At 41.3% G+C, this 19064-nt stretch overlaps 1 protein-coding gene across 2 annotated transcripts in view; it reads right to left on the reverse strand.

Moving 5' to 3' along the window:
• Nucleotides 1–19064, reverse strand: part of RALGPS2 (Ral GEF with PH domain and SH3 binding motif 2) — a 97219-nt gene that overhangs the window by 52548 nt on the left and 25607 nt on the right. For both annotated transcript variants that reach the window (XM_081194420.1, XM_081194421.1), the window contains exons 5-8: nt 14284–14367; nt 6091–6180; nt 5396–5488; nt 2671–2797 (exon numbers count right to left, since the gene is read on the reverse strand). In XM_081194420.1, the coding sequence (XP_081050546.1) occupies nt 2671–2797; nt 5396–5488; nt 6091–6180; nt 14284–14367 (394 nt within the window). The remainder of the gene's footprint in view (nt 1–2670; nt 2798–5395; nt 5489–6090; nt 6181–14283; nt 14368–19064) is intronic.

The raw sequence follows: 19064 nt of genomic DNA on the forward strand, positions 1-19064 counted from the left end.
GATTTAGCATCTTGGCATAACCTCTGGAGCTGACTGGGAAGTGTGAGGGAGGAGGGGGAAGGGGAAGCTATTGTGCGTTTCTTGGTGTAACACTGGATTTCACCCAGTGAAATTCATGGAGTAGCAACTGTTTTATTTGTCAGGTTTCTTAAAATTCTGACATTTACCCAATTTAAACATTCTACTCTGTTTAAGCTATAACTGGTAACTGGACAGGCTACAGTGGGGACCTTCCTTCCTATAATCTCTTAATAAATGCTCTGTCTGCCATAAAATAATTAGATAGTACTGGATTTGGTACTTTAGGGTTGCCAAAATGACCGGGAACTGGTTCTTATTCATTTAATTCCTTCGTGTTAGGGAAACACTTGCAACAGCTGCTTTTTCCCTCCACAACAGAGAGTAGACAAGAAGGCGCTGGACTGGAGAGAGGTCTGGAGATCACAGCCTATTAATCTGAATTTTTGAAGCTTGAACAGTTACAGGTTACTGAAAAGGCCAAAATGTATCTGAACTACATTTTTAAAACTTGGGTGTTCTCCCCTCATTAAACCTTACTTCCAGCAATCAGGAGCAGCAGCAAAGTATTTCAAGCAGCCAGATGAATGTGGATTTTGTTTTTGCATTATTTTGACAGTGCCACATACCATTCTGAGTTTTTAGAAGCTAGTTTTAAAAACAGCAGCTGGGTTGTCAAGAGCACAGTGTGAAATACCCTCAGTAATTTCCGCTTCGTTCAACTTGTCTGCTCACCAGAAATAAGAACCCCTGCCCTTCTGATATGACCAGCACAAAAAGTTCAGCACTACAAAGAGAAATATACTTCTCCACGGATAATTTGGGGGGAGGCAAAAAGGGGTGGTTTTTCTGTTTGTGCAAGGACATGAGCAAAAGAAACCCATCCAAGGAAGGGTCAGTGCTTATCAAAGACCTTGACACCCTAACAAGTGAAACCAATATTGGTGGGCCAAGACCCCAGTAGCATCTCAAGTGGCATTCCATAAAGTATAATGGGCTGCCCCCAGAAGGAGAAAGCCAGCATGGAAACATGCACGCTGCATGCACAGAGTAACTGTCCACATGCACATGGTCCCCCTCTTTAGATACTGACCAATGCAAGAAATATGAAAGTTGCCAGATTACTACAAAATTAACATTCAGTGGGCGACTACACAGCAAGAAGATGTAAAAGTATGTAGGACTTTCATAAAAAAATATTACTTGCCCCAGGAAAAAACATGCACATTAAGCACTAAATAAAAATGCAGCATTTTAGAAGTGAAATTATTTTTCTTCATTATAACAGCGTCTTGATTTTCAGCTGTGCTGCCTTATGGTTTATGAGCAAAACAGGATGAGAAAGCAATACATGGAGTGATTTTTGTTGGGTTCTAAATCAATGTTGTATTTTTCTCTGTTCTAAAGGATATGCATATGGAACAAAGCATATGGTGATTAAAAAATGGGTGCAATCCAATAATGACGACCTGTTCATGCATTTGAGTTCTCTTCCCTTTCCTCCCCTGCAGTTACTTAAGCCCCGCCACAATCTGGGGCTTGGGGACCTTCTCTGCGCACAAAGCTGCAGGGAAGGGAAGGAAACAAATCTTGTCCAATTGTGTGACACTGAATCATACGCAGTATCAGTAAGACTGGACAAACTTCCTGTATGCCGGAGCTTTGTAAGAGCATCTCATGCCACACTGAGGTGACTGTCAATGAATTTAAACATTAAAAAACCTCCCCTCCTGCTCTGTTCTATGCTCTTAACAAACAGGAAGCCACAAATGTGGCTGCCAAGGTAAACTGGATGCAATTCCAACAAAATGAGGCACAGCCCCCAATCCAAAGAAATAATTGTATTCTGCATGGTTGTTTTTTTTAAAAAGAAGGAATAGCCAGCATTTCCCCTATTCAGTAACATAGCAATGTGGACAGACAAGCCTCTGCTAGATCAATAATGCTGCCACAACCAGAAATCTTTAAGATGAGAAGAGACTTTAAAATCCCTTGGTCATATTCACATCCCTCTCACATCTGTATATGCCTTCCTTGACAGCTGCATTTAGCCCCTCCACTGTGACCTCAGGAGGGTTCCTCTCTCTTCTCCTGGCTGTGCTCTTTGAAACAGAGTATACTTGAAAAGCCATTAAAAATGCTGCCCCCATCATTTCCCCCCACCCCTTTCCCTATGGTTAGACGAAGGAAGGAAGGAAGGAAGGAAGGAAGGAAGGAAGGAAGGAAGGAGTTGCCCCATTGTAGGGTCCATACAAGCAGGGGTGTATGAAGTGGGAGGCAGAGGGGGCGGGCCACCCCGGGTGCCACTCGGGGGGTGACAAGATGGCCCCTGCTTCCCTCCAGCTGTAGAGCAGCCGAGGGCATGCACACTCCATACGGGATGCCGCACATGCGCACTACATACAGGATGCCGTTCACGCAGCAGGCCGTATGGACACCGTGCAAGTGGCAGCCCAAGCAGCGGCCTGAGCGGCATCCCGTACGGACTGTGCACGCGCGGCAGCCCATACAGATGCAGCGTGTGCGTCACTGGGGGGTTCGCCTCGCCCCTCGGCATCCCACCTCGGGTGCTGGAGAGGGTTCCTCCGCCACTGCATACAGGTACTAATATTTTTATGATATAAGTAAACAAAGTTAAAACGTTCATCTTACCTAAATAAGGAATGCAAGGAGTCATCTTCAAGCTGTTTATATAGTTTCTAAGTCTCTTATAATTTTCTTCTTTACTCATTACATATTCCAGCTTCTCAAAAGTAGTTTTGTCCTTTCGGCTCAGTAGCTTTAAGGAGAGGGGAAGAACCAAAATATAGTTATTAGGAAACCAGTGGCTTCCCCCCCCCCCCCCCGCTTTGAGACTCCTGAAGGGGAGTGAAAGGTGGGATATCAAATCCAAACTCTTCAAACAAGTTAACAATTATTTTGTACTATGCATACGGAAATACTGTACTGAAAAGTTACAACTGTTTTATCATATACAATTTGAAAGCATTTTAATTGTGAAAAGTTCTGAGCCGTGCTATATTGTATATTACTATAGTAGTTTTATGACGCAGGATTAGTACTTTGACAATACAGGGTTTCTTTTAAGTCTAAATAGTAGCCAGAGGTGGGGGAAAGAATGTTTTGTGCATTCAGCTAATTGAATTAATTAAAGGATTAATTATCAAGCCTCAATATGAATTGCTCTAAGCAGCTAACAATAAAGTCAAAGCAGTGTGAGTTATAAAAACAAAAATCATCAGAAAATAGATGCATTGGTAAATTGATATATTGTTGAGCTATCATAGTGGAACTTCACAGATGGCTAGTAAAAGCTAACACCACCAAGTCCAGTCACAATTTGTGGGCCTATGGTACAAAAATAATTTTTGGAACAACTATGCGGTTCAATTTACAGAGTGGTATTAATGTCTGAGATTAGAAGGGAAACTGTCAGCAGGACAAGGAAGAAAAAAGTATTTGACAACCCCCCCCTCCCTCTGACAGCACTCATTCTCCAGAGGCTTGGGGGAACCCACCAGAGCAGATTTAGGAAGACATGGACCATGGGTGGGCAAACTAAGGCCCGGGGGCCGGATCTGGCCCAATCACCTTCTAAATCTGGCCCACAGATGGTCCGGGAATCAGCATGCTTTTACATGAGTAGAATGTGTGCTTTTATTTAAAATGCATCTCTGGGTTATTTTTGGGGCATAGGAATTCATTCATCCCCCCCAAAAAATATAGTCTGGCCCCCCCACAAAGTCTGAGGGACAGTGGACCGGCCCCTTGCTGAAAAAGTTTGCTGACCCTTGACATGGACGATGCTGAAAAGTGGAGATGGAAGATTGTCAGAAATGCTTTCCCTCTCCTGTCAGTAGGCAGTACCACTGGGCGTCACCCAATAATATTACCGTTTCAAACCATCCTGAAAGCACAAACTGCTGTAGCAAGGGGTAGACTCCATGAGAGTGAAAGAGTAACACCCCCCCCCAAAAAAAAGAATTCTTATGTTGTACACACAGCCACTGAGTCAGTTATAGTTCTCACCTGGGATGATAAATGAATGTTTACAGAAGGATGCCAAATTACAGAACGGTTGAATGAATATTAACAGAAGGGGCACTGAATCACTCGCTAGGAGTCTATTTAACAGAGAACCAAAACAGACAAACACGAAGGAAGGGCGTTGATAATATAAGCTTTCTGAGAGAGCAGAACATCTGTGCTTTCAGATCAGACCGTCAGGAATAAGTGAAGATGAACGGTCACTCATAAGGATAGACTTCAAAGGGAACTGAAGGGATTTAGGTAAGTTTATATTATGTGCAACACCAGGGCGCCAACTTGAATAAAATATTGTGGGGGCCCAGGTAAGCCTCACCCCACATAATCAACCATATGATGCCACACACAGCATTTGAATGGGAATGCCCATCAACTTTGTGGAGGCCCAGCCCCCTCAAATATTTTATTGTGGGGGAGGCCGAAGTCTCAACAGCCCCTAGGAGTTGGCTCCTATGGTGCAACAAATACCCTATGTGAAATCAACTACAGGCAGGACCCATTTATGCGGGGGTTACATTCCAAGGCCCCACACACGTGTCTGTATAATTGAAACCCCCTTAAAAAGCCTACAGACACCCTGTTCCGCCCCGCCCCCATCATGCTCTTTTAGTGACATTTCAGTGACGTCTTTATGACATTTCCAGGTCCCTTCCAGATTTGGTATGATGCCCGTATACACAGTTGCACACATACTGGACACCTGTAAACGGGGAGCTGCCTGTAAACCACCTCTCTTGGTATGCCCCATGGAGGACCTTACCGTCTGCAAATAACGATATCCTAAAGATTCCGGGCCCCAGAGAGATCAGACTGGCCTCGACCAGAGCCAGGGCCTTTTTGGCCGTGGCCCCGGCCTGGTAGAATGCTCTCTCACAAGGGACTAGGGCCCTGCAGGATTTGACATCTTTCTGCAGGGCCTGCAAGACGGAGCTGTTCCTCCAGGGCTTTGGTCTGGGTTCAGTCCGACTCATTTTCTCCTTGTATAACAACAAGCACAAAGGAGGTTCCCAGCCCGCTCACAGGTGCTTATACTATCAGTGGAAACAGTTGGTAACTGCCTTCAATTTTAACCTGAAAATTGCCACTTGTCCAGTTTTAATTTTAATTTGTTTGAATTAATTTTGGGATGTATCTTAATTTATTGATCGCTTGTTTTTATGCATTGTCTTACTTGTATGATGTTTGCCGCTCTGAGACCGGCTTTGGTCGAGAAGGGTGGGATATATATAACATTATTATTATTATTATTATTATTATTATTATTATTATTAATCATTCCGCTTCCACTGCACAAATCCCTAACTCAGTGTCAACACCCGAGTTCACTCACCGCCCATGTTTTGGTCAACCTGAAGATGGGGGCACTTTGTAATCCAGACACCACAGCCATAAGAGCATGTAGATTATTCAACTCATAGAGTTTCTGAGAACAGAACAAAACAGAAGTTTAATGTCTAGTACTTTAATGTATTGAGTTTGCCACAACTTAAATTATCAGCCTATTTTACAAAATAGCATCATGAACAAAAAACTGAAAAATGGAGGAAAATTATACCTCTCCAAATAATTATGATAAAGGTGTAATTGAAAAGCATACCTTCATGACTACGACCTAATAGATAAGCTTTGTGTGTGACCCTGGTCTGAAATAGACTAAACACTGGCCAATAAACCATAGTTAAGTCACCAATCCAAACACCCATGGGCAGTGATGTAGCATTCCTGAGTTAGTCATATACTAGCCACTGGATGGAAAATAATTATTTATCTGCATCATGTCCCAGAAAGTATTCATGCCACACCATACCCCAAACAAATGAACTAGCAATATTGCACTTAACACCTTTTGATTGCTCTTCAAAGTATAATCAGGAATCATCATCATTGAATATTGTTTGAATATTCCAGGTTAGAGTTCATATAACTAACAAGGCCACACATTTCCTCTAGTCATATGTTAATAGAGCCAAGCGTACCTAGGTCTCTATCAACCCTGATAAAGGCTCCAGAACAAAAGTTTCTTACCTTAGCTGTTTTAATATAGTGGCTCAGAACTTCAGCTCGTATTTTTAATGTCTGTGCATGAAGAATCTCTCTAACTACCCAAAAACTTACCTAAAAAAAAAGAAAGTGGTAATAATGCATATAAAACAGAAAATAAAAAGTGATATTGTTAGACTGGGGATTTTGGCATTCTCATGTGTTTTCACATTATGAAAATTAATTTTCATTAGCAGCCTAATTAGTTACCAGAAACATGCAAATTCATTCACTACTATGAGCATTTCTAAAGTTTTTCTGTTTAATCTAATTATATTAACAGGCTATATTTAACAAGAATTGCATAGTGAACCTACTAAGAAGATAAAATGTGTAACATGTATACATAGTACCAATACTCAAAAATATTAAATGCTATAACTAATTCAAACTTACTACTACCATACCATGAAATTGATATTATATCAATTTCAACCCCTATACAAATTTCAGTTTCAGTAAATACCTCCCCAAATGCCTGTCATCAACAATGGGAGGAAAGCTGCTCTTTGCATTCTGAAATAGCAGCTGTGTTAGGTGTGACCGATTCTGCTCAGGACTGAGGCAGGAGCAAAGGGCTATCCCCACTCTGCTGTGCTGCCTACAACGAACAGATGGCCTATCCTTATTCACCATACATAACCTAGCTACATATACAGTGGTACCTCGCAAGACGAATGCCTCGCAAGACGAAAAACGCAGAAGACGAAAGAGTTTTCCGTTTTTTGAGTCGTTCCGCAAGACGAATTTCCCTATGGGCTTGCTTCGCAAGATGAAACATCTTGCGAGTTCTTGCGAGTTTGCTTCCTTTTTCTTAAAGCCGCTAAGCCGTTAATAGCCGTTAATAGCCGCTAAGCTGCTAATAGCCGTGCTTCGCAAGACGAAAAAACCGCAAGACGAAGAGACTCGCGGAATGGATTAATTTCGTCTTGCGAGGCACCACTGTAATAGATTAAATAAAGTAGTAAGTATTATTAATCAGTAGGCTATATTATATAAATCAGTAGGCTGACAAGGCTACACTGAATGTACAGGTAATATACCTCTGTAAACTGAAAATGATCCCAAGCTGTGAATACTGATCCATTCCTCCCCCCTTTCCCTTGTTTTGTTTTACTTTGCTTTTTATTGTTAGTTATATAAACACAACACCCCCAATTCAATAAAGCAGTGCTTTTCTGGGGGGCAGGGGTACGCATACCCCTAAACATTTTGTGAATCTGTTTGGTCTCATTGAGGGGCAGTATTTCAATATGAGTACCCCTACACATTTTTTTTTTTTAGAAAAAAGCACTGCAATAAAGTATTGCTATTAATAATAAAAATGGCACAAAGGCAAACTATATGGTGAGCATCACATCTAATTTGGCATTGACTTTTAGCCTTTACTGCAGGCACTGTGATCACTGCACATGGTGACAGCAGTCACAAAATTACAAGATGCCTGCTTCTTGGGAGAAAAGCAATGACAAACCTAGACAGCATCTTAAAAAAGCAGAGACACCACCTTGCCAACAAAGGTCCGTATAGTTAAAGCTATGGTTTTCCCAGTAGTGATGTATGGAAGTGAGAGCTGGACCGTAAAGAAGGCTGATCGCCGAAGAATTGATGCTTTTGAATTATGGTGCTGGAGGAGACTCTTGAGAGTCACACGGCCTGCAAGAAGATCAAACCAACCATGCTGAAGGAAATCAGACCTGAGTGCTCACTGGAAGGACAGATCCTGAAGCTGAGGCTCCAATACTTTGGCCACCTCATGAGAATAGAACACTCCCTGGAAAAGACCCTGATGTTGGGAAAGATGGAGGGCACAAGGAGAAGGGGACGACAGAGGGCGAGATGGTTGGACAGTGTTCCAAACTGCGGAAGGCAGTGGAAGACAGGAGTGCCTGGTATGCTCTGGTCCATGGGGTCACAAAGAGTCGTACACGACTAAACGACAACAACAAAGCAGGCACTGTGAATTTAAGGGAGAAAGGGAAATCAAGAACCTAGGAGGTACTAAAACTTACATGCTGATTTGAGCAACAGGGAATTATTTGAACACATATTTCAGGTACAGTGGACGCTCGGGTTGCAAATGTGATCAATGAGGGATGCACTTTTGCAACCCTTAGCAGTGCATCTGCGTACGCACGGGTTGCGATTTGGCACTTCTGTGCATGCGTGACCACCAAAACCCAGATGTAACCCATTCCGGTACTTCCGGGTTTCGGTGGTCTATAACTCAAAAAAACGCAACCTGAAGCGTCTGTAGCCCGAGGTATGACTGTACACAGCATGTGGTGAGAAACAGTCTCGACATTGAAGTCTGTATCTTTTAGAGAATTGTAAAGTTTAGTTTCCAATAAAAGTAGGAATGTGTTTCTTGAGAAATTTAGCTGGATTTGTCACTCCAATCAAGTGTTTACCTAGTTTATCTCATAATGAAGTTGTAGAGCCTCACATTTGTTTATATATAATACAGCCATGGAATTCACCTCTCTTTAGTTCTGCATTGCTGTTGATGCCACAGAGACTCTGGAATTCCAAACCAAAACCCAAAGTTTACCACTAGAATAATTTAAAGTTGGAAAGCTTTTCCAAAGCGTAAAAATTTATATAAGGGAGGCGTTTGGGCTTTAATGTACTGTTGAAAAGGAAAAAATGACAAGAGAGAAATATGTCTCTTATGGCTTTGGAACAGAGGCTAGACTCGTGACTAATGACATGCACACATGCACAATGGGACTCTGAACTTGCAATCATGCAATAACTGCTGCCTTATTGCACACCTGTCACCTCACGTGATTTGAAGGGCCTTTCTGAATAAATTGGTGATGTGTCATTGTTCTGGGTGGCTGGGAGTCATCCTGGGTGTGCACAGGCTCTTGAGAATGCCTAGAGGAAATCTCAATGTCCAGGCCAATACAGTGGCAGTACTAAGCAGGGCTGATATTTACGCTATATGAAGAAGTCCTTTGGAGCACTGGAATCCCTGAACAAATAAGACACACCTGCTTACACATATTTTCTCAGCAGATATGTTCTATGTATTCTACAATTTTGGTTTTGGATTTAATATAGAGAGTCAAGAATTTCAGAATTCTGCATTAATTCCTGAAAAAAATGAGATTCAGGGTGTTGTGAGAAGTCAGGCAATGGTACTTACATACGGAGCGACCCTGCTCAATTTCTGGCAGCAGAATCATAGGGGGCAACGCAGCCCACCCTAAACAGTCCACACTTATCTAATTAGTAAAAGAATTGCATCTCCCTGCTACTCAAGCAGAAATATGGTCTGCACTTGGGACACTGCCCTGATTAGGTGTTGACCGTCACCTTTCCCCCCTAGGACTGTCCAATCAGTCTGTGACAGGAAACCTGTATTTTTTTTATGTGCAGTGACAACCACACATAAAACTATTATTTTGGAGTACAGTGATACCTCGGGTTAAGAACTTAATTCATTCTGGAGGTCCGTTCTTAACCTGAAACTGTTCTTGACCTGAAGCACCACTTTAGCTAATGGGGCCTCCTGCTGATGCCACGCCACCAGAGCACAATTTCTGTTCTCATCCTGAAGCAAAGTTCTTAACCTGAGGTACTATTTCTGGGTTAGCAGAGTCTGTAACCTGAAGTGTATGTAACCTGAAGCGTATGTAACCCGAGGTACCACTGTACTCCTTCCATCCAGCCTAATCCTCAGTCCAATCACCTTTCATCTCGGGTATCCCCTACCCTGGAAACCAAATATTTAATTATCTTCCACCATCAAACAACACTGTTCTGTCTTCCTCAATCCAGCTGTTCTATGGTTCCGTCTGTTCCACCCAGCCAGCCAATAGTTCAGCCTGCTGCTAGACCTCCATGGGATACTTCAAGACAGGCTGCCCCACCTTTAAATAGCCTGTTTCCATGCTTTCTCCCCATTGTGTAATTATGTCTTTCTTGTGTTTGTTATTTTCCACAGCTGGAATTAGGAATCTTGAGGGAATACGATCCCTTAAGAAAAATTCTCTATTCCAGCAACATATGAGATGAGTTCTATGGAACCCAGGTTACTTGTTTGGGAACCACAAAGCATTGACCTAAATTGTGACAAATGAAGCTTGGTGGACCTTTGGGGCTCCCACTACATTGCTGGGCTATCTATGAATATCCTGGAAAATATTTTGTTATCTAGAACACCAGATCCCCCTGGAACCGCCCCTTAACTCTGCTGATTCCAGATTCCTAATATCACTCCCCTGGAATAGCATCCTCCAGCCCTGTAATGCTCCGACTCATTATGTATAAGCAAACAAGTTAAGTATATGCCATTGGTCCAGGAAACATATGTAGCCTGTACAAATGAGCTAACTCACTGCATTGGGCAATTTTACGCTGCAAAGCCATTTTACTTTCTGACTGCCATTTTGACTTTGTACCTAAATGGACCATTTTTATTGACACCAAAATTGGGATTTGGTAGCTCTTGCTATTCACCTTGTTAGTTAAGTACAGTGCAATATCCTCCATAGCATGCTATCACCCTAGAGCAAAGATTTTTTTAAAAAAAATATCATGCCCCTGTATGTTATATGCATCCTACATTTATTTGAAAACTGTGCAATATGGCATGAAAACTGAGAGGAACCAAATAAATGCTGCTGCCCATAATGCCGAATAGTAGTTATACAACAGAATTCAAATTGTATACAAAAATCAAACGGCACCTAGCACAGCTGCTATAAGCAAGACCTGCTGCCTCCCTCCCTTGGAAACGACTTGCTTGCCCTGTTATATGTTAGTCCCCACTAATATGTATTACTTATTATCATTATCATTTATTAAATTTGTATACCACCCTTCATCCACAGATCTCAATTCGCAACATAAAAATTCAAGATAAAAAACACAAAATACAGAATAATAACAAGAACGAAAGCAAACCAATTACTCCCACCCCCCGTCAAAACTTCCTCTGTGTGCACCTGATTTTCAGAGGTAAGGAATACTCTGCTTCAGTGCCTGTACATCATGAAAACATTCTGTAATAAAAAGTTTAATCTGTTCGTCTCTGAAACTTCCTCATATAGTCACTGCATGCAGCCCCTCAGGAGCCATCCAGGAAGGCAGGAGCCCCCTCTTGAGGGTCCAGGTGGACAGATCTCCAGAACACTAGTCCATCTCTCCAAAGTTTTAAAACGATGTCTATGCGGCCACAGAATCCAACCATAGCTGTTAAGTAAGAAACCTGTTCTTTCTGTAAAAAGGTGTGAATTCCACTTGAATATACAGCAATTGCTAATGCGTACAATCATTTATTTTCTACTTTTTGTTCACTTTTTTCTACTGGAATCACTCTCCTTCAAGACTATTTCTGAATATAAACAGTACAATGAATACCATCTTCCAATTTTCTTCCACTCTTCCGAAAAGTGTAACAGTATTCACATTTGGCAAGGATGGTAGTAGTAAATGGCTTACAGATGGCTTTTAGTAAGAGCATTCTGAATTTTAAAACTAGCAGGGGTATTGTGCAGTAGACTGTAGTATGTCAAGAGGGTTCTAGTATTTCCATGGCTAATTAGTTAACTACTTTCACATCTGTAGAAGCTGTGCTAAAGTGCATGAGTAACCTCTAAACTCAGATTTTGAAGTAGGGGAAGTAGGTGATGCAAATTGCAGTTTCTACATATATTGTACCTTTCACCTCCAGTTTGTGAAGAAAAGCCCCATTGTCTGGAATTAACTATGTTGTGTGAGAACTGCTGCTACACTGGTGTCAATTATTTGTCTGAAAATCTATGTCTCATGGAATGTGCATCTTCCAATACCTGACCTTGACTGTCTTTGCAGTGAGATGTAGCTATGAGAAGCTGTTCATACCATTTTATTTTTAATAGATATTAAAAATAGAATGCATTTAGAATGAAGACACTAATTCATCAGCTCTAATAGACATAAAAAGTCAGACCACTCTTGCAATAGATATGTTAACAATGAGCAACACATAATATGTCTGAATGGCTTTAATTAATGAATACACACACACACACACAGCTTCTGCGGCAGATATTTTTCTAATTTGGTATTGTCTGCTAAAGTCAGCATCTTAATTGTAGTATTTTATTGTAAATCAGTAAAATTAGGAGCACTTCTGGCTCCTAATCCTCTCTCCACCTCTTTCATGTTGCTTCCTCCTGTCACTTCCATCCCAGAACAGTCACTTCTGCCATTGTTCTCAACCCCTGCTTCTGTTCTTAAAAGACAAACCACCTGAAATAAGGTTGCAGGCCACTATTAGGGAACCCTTATTAAGTAGTGGCCCTCTGAGCCCTCCATGCAAAGAGGAGAATGCAGTTCCTTATGGGACTGGCTACAGAGGGATACAGTCCTTGCTTCTCTGGCTATACCTTGTGAAGAGGCCCTGTCCACAAGGCCCCCTTTGATGTATTCGTCATAGTATATGCTGCCAATAGCTCGTTGACTGGGTTTGAAACCACAGCAATTTTAGCAAAGATCCTGGCCCTGCCTCGAGCTGTAGAGGGAAACTTTGTATGAAGTTCCATATATTCTCTGCAAAATGTCTTGTGTTTGTAGTCAACATGGTACATCTTGGTGAGTCCAGCATCACTAGCATGACGTCCATAGCATACACTAGTATGAAGGTGTGGCTGTGTGCAGCACAAACATGTGCCATGCAAACTGTCACTGAAGATGTAGTTAGCACATGGAGCGTTTATATTCTAGATAGTGTTGTGCTGTAATTGGATGCTGAGACTTGCTATATCCCAGAGACTCATGTGCCACCAAAGCATGGCCAGTGAAGCACGGGATAAACGAAACTGTGGATGAGGCCTTTGTTAGTTAATTAAAACATCAGCCTAGAGTAATAAAGGCACCGTGTGCTAGTAGCTAAATCCTGTAATGACTTATAGATCAGGTGCTAAAACCTAGGGGTGGTAAACTTGTAGAACTTTGTTCTCAGCTCTACCTAATAGGGAAAGCTTGAGAGGCCATGGTAAATGAAAAAACTACACTAAACCCCAACTTTGGGAAAGTGTTAAAAAGAAAAGCCCACTCATCTACCCCAGGAAGGTAAACCCCAATTAACTCACCATCCTTTGCCCACTTCCCATTTAATCAACACCCTGGGTGTATAACGGGCATGCAGACCAAATGGTGAATTGCTTGCCTGGTGCAAAGGTTGCAGGTGTCACCTGTCATCTAGATAGCCTAGCAGAAGGGTCAGTGGTCATGATGCACGTTGACATGAATGACATGGGGAAATGTAGGTCTTGGAAAGGAAACTTAGGTTGCTAGGTAGGATGTTGAAAGCAAAGACCTTCAATGCAGCTTTCTCCAAAATGCTACCAATTCCATGCACAAGGTCAGCTTGACAGGCAAAGCTGTGTAGTCTCAATGCATGGATGAGACAGCGGAGCAGGGAGGAGGGGCTTGGCACTGCAGAACATTTTGGAACAACCTGGGCTTATAGAAAAGGGACGGAACCAGACTGTTGGCACTTAAAATTAAAAAAGGTAGCAGAGCAGCTTCTAAACTAATTTTAAGGGTAGGGACACAGGAGCTGAAGAGGGTCTGTTTTGGAACAAACCTACCACTGGAGATGAAGATGAACAATAATAATAATGATAATTTAAATGGGTGGGGGAAAGAACCTCGCAATGGAAGTGCCGGGATATAGGACAGTATTTTGGAGAGCTCAAAACTTAGTAGGTTGAAAAGCTATGGCGCTCCATGAACCATACAGTATGGTGACCTGCATGTACAAGTCCACACCTACACCTTAGACTACTGTTCAGGAATCCTAACAGTCTAGTTTAGAGAAAAGAAGTGAAAAGGCCTTCATGTTTCTGATACTGTCAAACAGTTAGGAGTCAGAAATTCTTGCTGATCTAATATCAGATGCTAGATCCCAGTGCATCTTCTGCCCATTCCTTCAGCACACTCTCCAAACACGGTCAATTCAGGGATGTAAACAACAAGCTAGCTTAGTAAGAATAAAGTTTCAAAACAGTTTTAAAACAGCTAATTATCATACATGCAGCCAGAGAGGAAATCCAAAACACTATGCAGTCAAATACACAGCAACATTTAACAAAAGAAATAAGTTGCGTCTTTTAAAGCTTCATGTAAATGAAATGATTTGATGTACACAGCAAAGGTGCCACATGTAAACTGAAAACTTACATGGTTGAATCTTCTTGTAAAGGCAACTGCATTTGGTGCAGAACTGTATTTTTCTTTTTTATTCCAACCGCAGCTTGACAGTTCCTGGATTAACAGTGAGAAATAGTTTAAGGCTGATGTAACTGTTTACCCACATTTTGAAACAAGGTAGGAATTTCTTATTTTATCATCAGTGCAGTTAACACAGTGCATCAAATAAAACACAAAATAACACTCTTCCTAATGGTTGCCAATAAGACTGCAATTCTGATATATAAATGTGAGTTCTTTCCTTTTAATAAGTTACAACGGCATAAGACCCTTCAAGCTTGCAAGGTAAAATAACATGGAGCAAGATTTGGCTTGACACTTTCTCCTACAATTTTTTAATAGACTATTTAATGGGGAAATGCACCATTAAGTACAGAACTGACCACCTGGGACAGGAATAGCTACTGAGCGGTCACCTGGTCATGAATAATACTTAAATTTGTCCAACTGTGTCCGTCAGCACTGCCCACTGATTTTTCCAGCTGTGAAATGCCAGAATTGATAACTGCATCTATTATGTCCAGTTGATGCAAAACAGGAAAACAGTATTGTCAACAGCCTGATTCATACAAAACGGCGAAGTTTTGTTTGTGCTGAAACCTCAGAATCACACACCCCTCCCTCACTTCCTGATTTGCTCAAACAATACTTTTCAGTTGCATCTAAATTGTGCCAACTATGGTCTTTGCAAGCTGTCTACAGACCATAACTAGAAACCCACTTCAAACAAGTAAATGAAGGAGAGGATCCAAGAATGCAAAAGTGGGAGGGGGAGGTATACAAGCCCAAAGCTTTGGTAGAAGTGGCCAAAGTATGGGGAGCTGTTATATGTGAATTGAGCCACTGAGCTACAACCTATGGACTACCAAAAAATTCTCCTCAGGACACTTGGCATCATCTCATCACAATGGCATCATTTACACTTCCTTGCTATCTATCCCCCCGAAGAGATATGTGCTTCCAAAAAAAGGGGGGATGGAGAAAAATTTTTCTATAATGCAAAGTGTGTCTAAAACACGCTACAAGAAAAGCCAAGAAAACTGATCACAGTATCTCTACATCTCTGCCTTCCAGGCTGTGAAATGATCTAAAGAACACTGTGAAGATGGATCTAGCACACAACAAGACTTAGTAGCCAGTACTGTGAATAATCACGCCCACTCCTACTCTCAACTGCATATTCCATATTTGTTATCCACAGCAGGGTATCAAACCAGTCAAACTGACTGGTCAAATATTGTTAAATAATTAAGCATTTCAATAATTAAAATAGGAAAAAAGGCTAATGCTAATCACCGAAATGTTTATTATGAAACAAGACATTTAAATTACAAATAGGGTTTTTCTTTTAGTTTTTCACAGGGATGGTCAACTTGCTGCATTATTGCCACTGGGAATTGTGGAAGTCCTGGACAGTTGTAGGAGAGCTTGTCGTCCTTGCTTTGGCATTAAATCAAGCCTGTTTTTCTGTTTCCCTCCAGCACCGTAAAGGTAAAGGGACCCCTGACCATTAGGTCCAGTCGTGGCCGACTCTGGGGTTGCGGCGCTCATCTTGCTTTATTGGCCGAGGGAGCCGGCATACAGCTTCCAGGTCATGTGGCCAGCATGACTAAGCTGCTTCTGGCGAACCAGAGCAGTGCACAGAAACACTGTTTACCTTCCCGCCGGGGCAGTACCTATTTATCTACTTGCACTTTGACGTGCTTTCGAACTGCTAGGTTGGCAGGAGCAGGGACCGAGCAATGGGAGCTCACTCCGTTGCGGGGATTCAAACTGCCGACCTTCTGATCGGCAAGTCCTAGGCTCTCCACAGCGCCACCCACATCCCTCCAGCACCATACTCAGTTTTAAAAACCATCAAGAAGTTAATTGCAAATTACTTTAGAACAACACCCAGACATTGCTTTTTCAGCAGTGAACATAAGATAACTGAAGTCCCTTCAGTCAAAAGATCCAATCAATTTAATAAAGGATGCCCCATGAATTTAGGAATGCTTAGAATGGTTGGGAATGAATGCTACATTAACAGAAGCTGAAATATGGCTGCTGATTCTTGGTATTTGTTGGTGCTTGACAATATTTTCTTAACGTGTCAGATTTTCAACAAATGGGCAGCTAACCCAAAACACAAAAAGTGCTTATTCGTATGTGCTTAAAAGAAAATAGTCATATGGGCCATGTTTTCAATCACAATTAAAATAAAACTTGCCTAGACCCACCCAATTCACTGATGTTGTAAACCCAAAGCTACCTATTAGACTGGATATTGGCATGCACCAGACTAATTATTACTGTGAAGCTGATTGAATTATATTCCATCCCAAGATATTAATGGGGACATGAAGTGCTTGCACATTAAGTTAATAATCTCTTTCATATCTTACACTTCTAACATTTATTTTTAAAAATCCTTCTAAGCTTTGAACGTGATTCAAAATCAGCATCAAGTTGATAATTTTCAACATGCTAGCTATAGCAGACTTAAATTGTTTCAACACCTTATGGCTTACAAGTCAAAGATGCAACATGTCCCCACAGAATAGAGGGTGTGGACTTCACCTGTAAAGACATCTCAGAGTATAGGCTTGGTCTGACTCAGGAGCTTCTAAACATCAAAAAAATACTTGCTAGGGAAGCAAAGCACTCTCTTTACCACTGGTCTAGCCCAGGCATAGGCAACCTTTGGCCCTCCAGATGTTTTGGACTACAATTCCCGTCATCCCTGACCACTGGTCCTGTTAGCTAGGGATCATGGGAGTTGTAGGCCAAAACATCTGGAGGGCCAAAGGCTGTCTATGCCTGGTCTAGTCACTGCAAGTTCTGCACCAGGATCTAATTGCTGGCACTACCTGCAAGGAAGCTACCAGCTTGGGGAGTGGAGGCTTCTATGTGGAAGCTCCTTTGGGACAGCAGCCAAGATGTTCAGACAAGATAAAAGCAGTCACTCACACTCTTTTTCTGGTTACTGCAAGTGCATCCTGCTTCCCTCCAGGTCCTACCTGCTGCTCTACCTTTCCTGCTCTATATCCCTACAACTGCTTTTTAACACCTTCCATTCTCTGATCATTTTTTGTGTTTACTAGGATGCCAGACTGAACACAGGATTGCAGCACCTCACAGATTGTTCAGTGCTAACTGTAAGATAACGTTAATGCATATGTATTTCAAGTTTATTTCTCAAAAGCAGATTTTATTAGTAAAAATGCTTTGGATGCCAAATTCTGCTGATTTGATAGGTATGTTCTAAAATTAGGAAGTGATTAAGTATTTAGACAGTGCAACAATAATTCCAAGATAAACAATTTTGCTCAGGACTAATTTTGTTAAAGGAGCAGTGTTCATTAATTTCAATGATAAAACATTAACAATTATTTTAAACCACCTCTATGATGTATTTTATATCTGCCAGGCTGTGACAGTAACACTTCTGTAATCTAGTGTGAAAGCAGTATTTACCAAACTGAGGTACAGTGTTAGTTCCTATAAGAAACTCTTTTTGGAAGATGTTAATTTGATTTGGAGTGTGCTTAAAAAGGTACACAGAATTAAGTATACCACAAATATTGCAAATCCTTAAAGTAGGGCAAGTTAAGGACATATTCAGAGAAAACAAAACAGCCTAGGCTGGATTTGTTATGTTAAGCAACTGCTCATTTCACAGCAGCTTGAAGGCCATCATTAAAGGATGCTTACGAAAGAACTGCATTTTCCCCTTTAAACAGAATAGTTATTCATGCAGGAATAGCTTTATCAAACTGGACACCCCAAAACAAAACACATTTATTTAACCCACTTGTGCATGATTTCATTTGAGAAACAGAGAAGTCATTTTAAAATAAAACATGCATGCTAGTGAATGCAGTTTTTTAAAAAAATTAGTTTATAATTTCAGGAAATGCAACAAAATGGTTTAGAAATTCTTGCAAGAAGACTGTACTTTGCTCTGATCCACAATTATTTCTCATTTAGAAACAACTACCTTCATGTCAGCGCTACTTTGCACAGTCAGGACAGAAAATGTGCCTGTAAAAACAGCCCACAGAAAATGGACTGTTTTGAGTGGAGTTCCACAAAGTGAATATATGCCTTTCTTCTCAATGAAAATGTGTGATTGTGGGTCTGACCATACCTACATTTGTTTGAGCACCACCTGCTAATGGAGTGTGGCCGCTGAGAAGTTTTCCACCAGGATAATGCAGCCATCAGCCCAAAAAATCTCCCCACCCCATCATAATCAAAGGTTCGGCCAAATATCCAACACTTTCCTACCCTGCTCCAAGCTTTCTTGCAAGCAGAGATGACTTGGAGGAGAATAATACTGTAATTAGTGGTCACCAGAAATTATGGCTGGCTAATAACTTCAGTGTCCTTGTATCTGTAATCTTCCACTTTGTTATCATGGAATGTTTGGAACATGAATTAAATATTTTCTCAACATTCAAACTCACTCAGGAAAACTACAAAAACTAAAAAAAATTCTACCTGTCTCCCTAGAGGTTCAAATCCATACGATCTATAAGACGAATAACTGAATAGCAAAAGTATACTTCATTGTACCGTTTTCTTCCTTTGCCTACCAATTTACAGTTCACTCGTCAACCAAATTACTCCAGATGACACCACTAGGTACCATTTAAAAATTATGTAACATGAAACATAAATTATTTGTACATGCATACACACACTGGCACACATATTTAGTTCCAGAATACATGCATGGGTTGACATTATAAGGAAATCTGGCTTGGATT

The sequence above is a fragment of the Podarcis bocagei genome (assembly GCF_964188305.1).
Source record: "Podarcis bocagei genome assembly, chromosome: 5".
Lineage (NCBI taxonomy): Eukaryota > Metazoa > Chordata > Lepidosauria > Squamata > Lacertidae > Podarcis > Podarcis bocagei.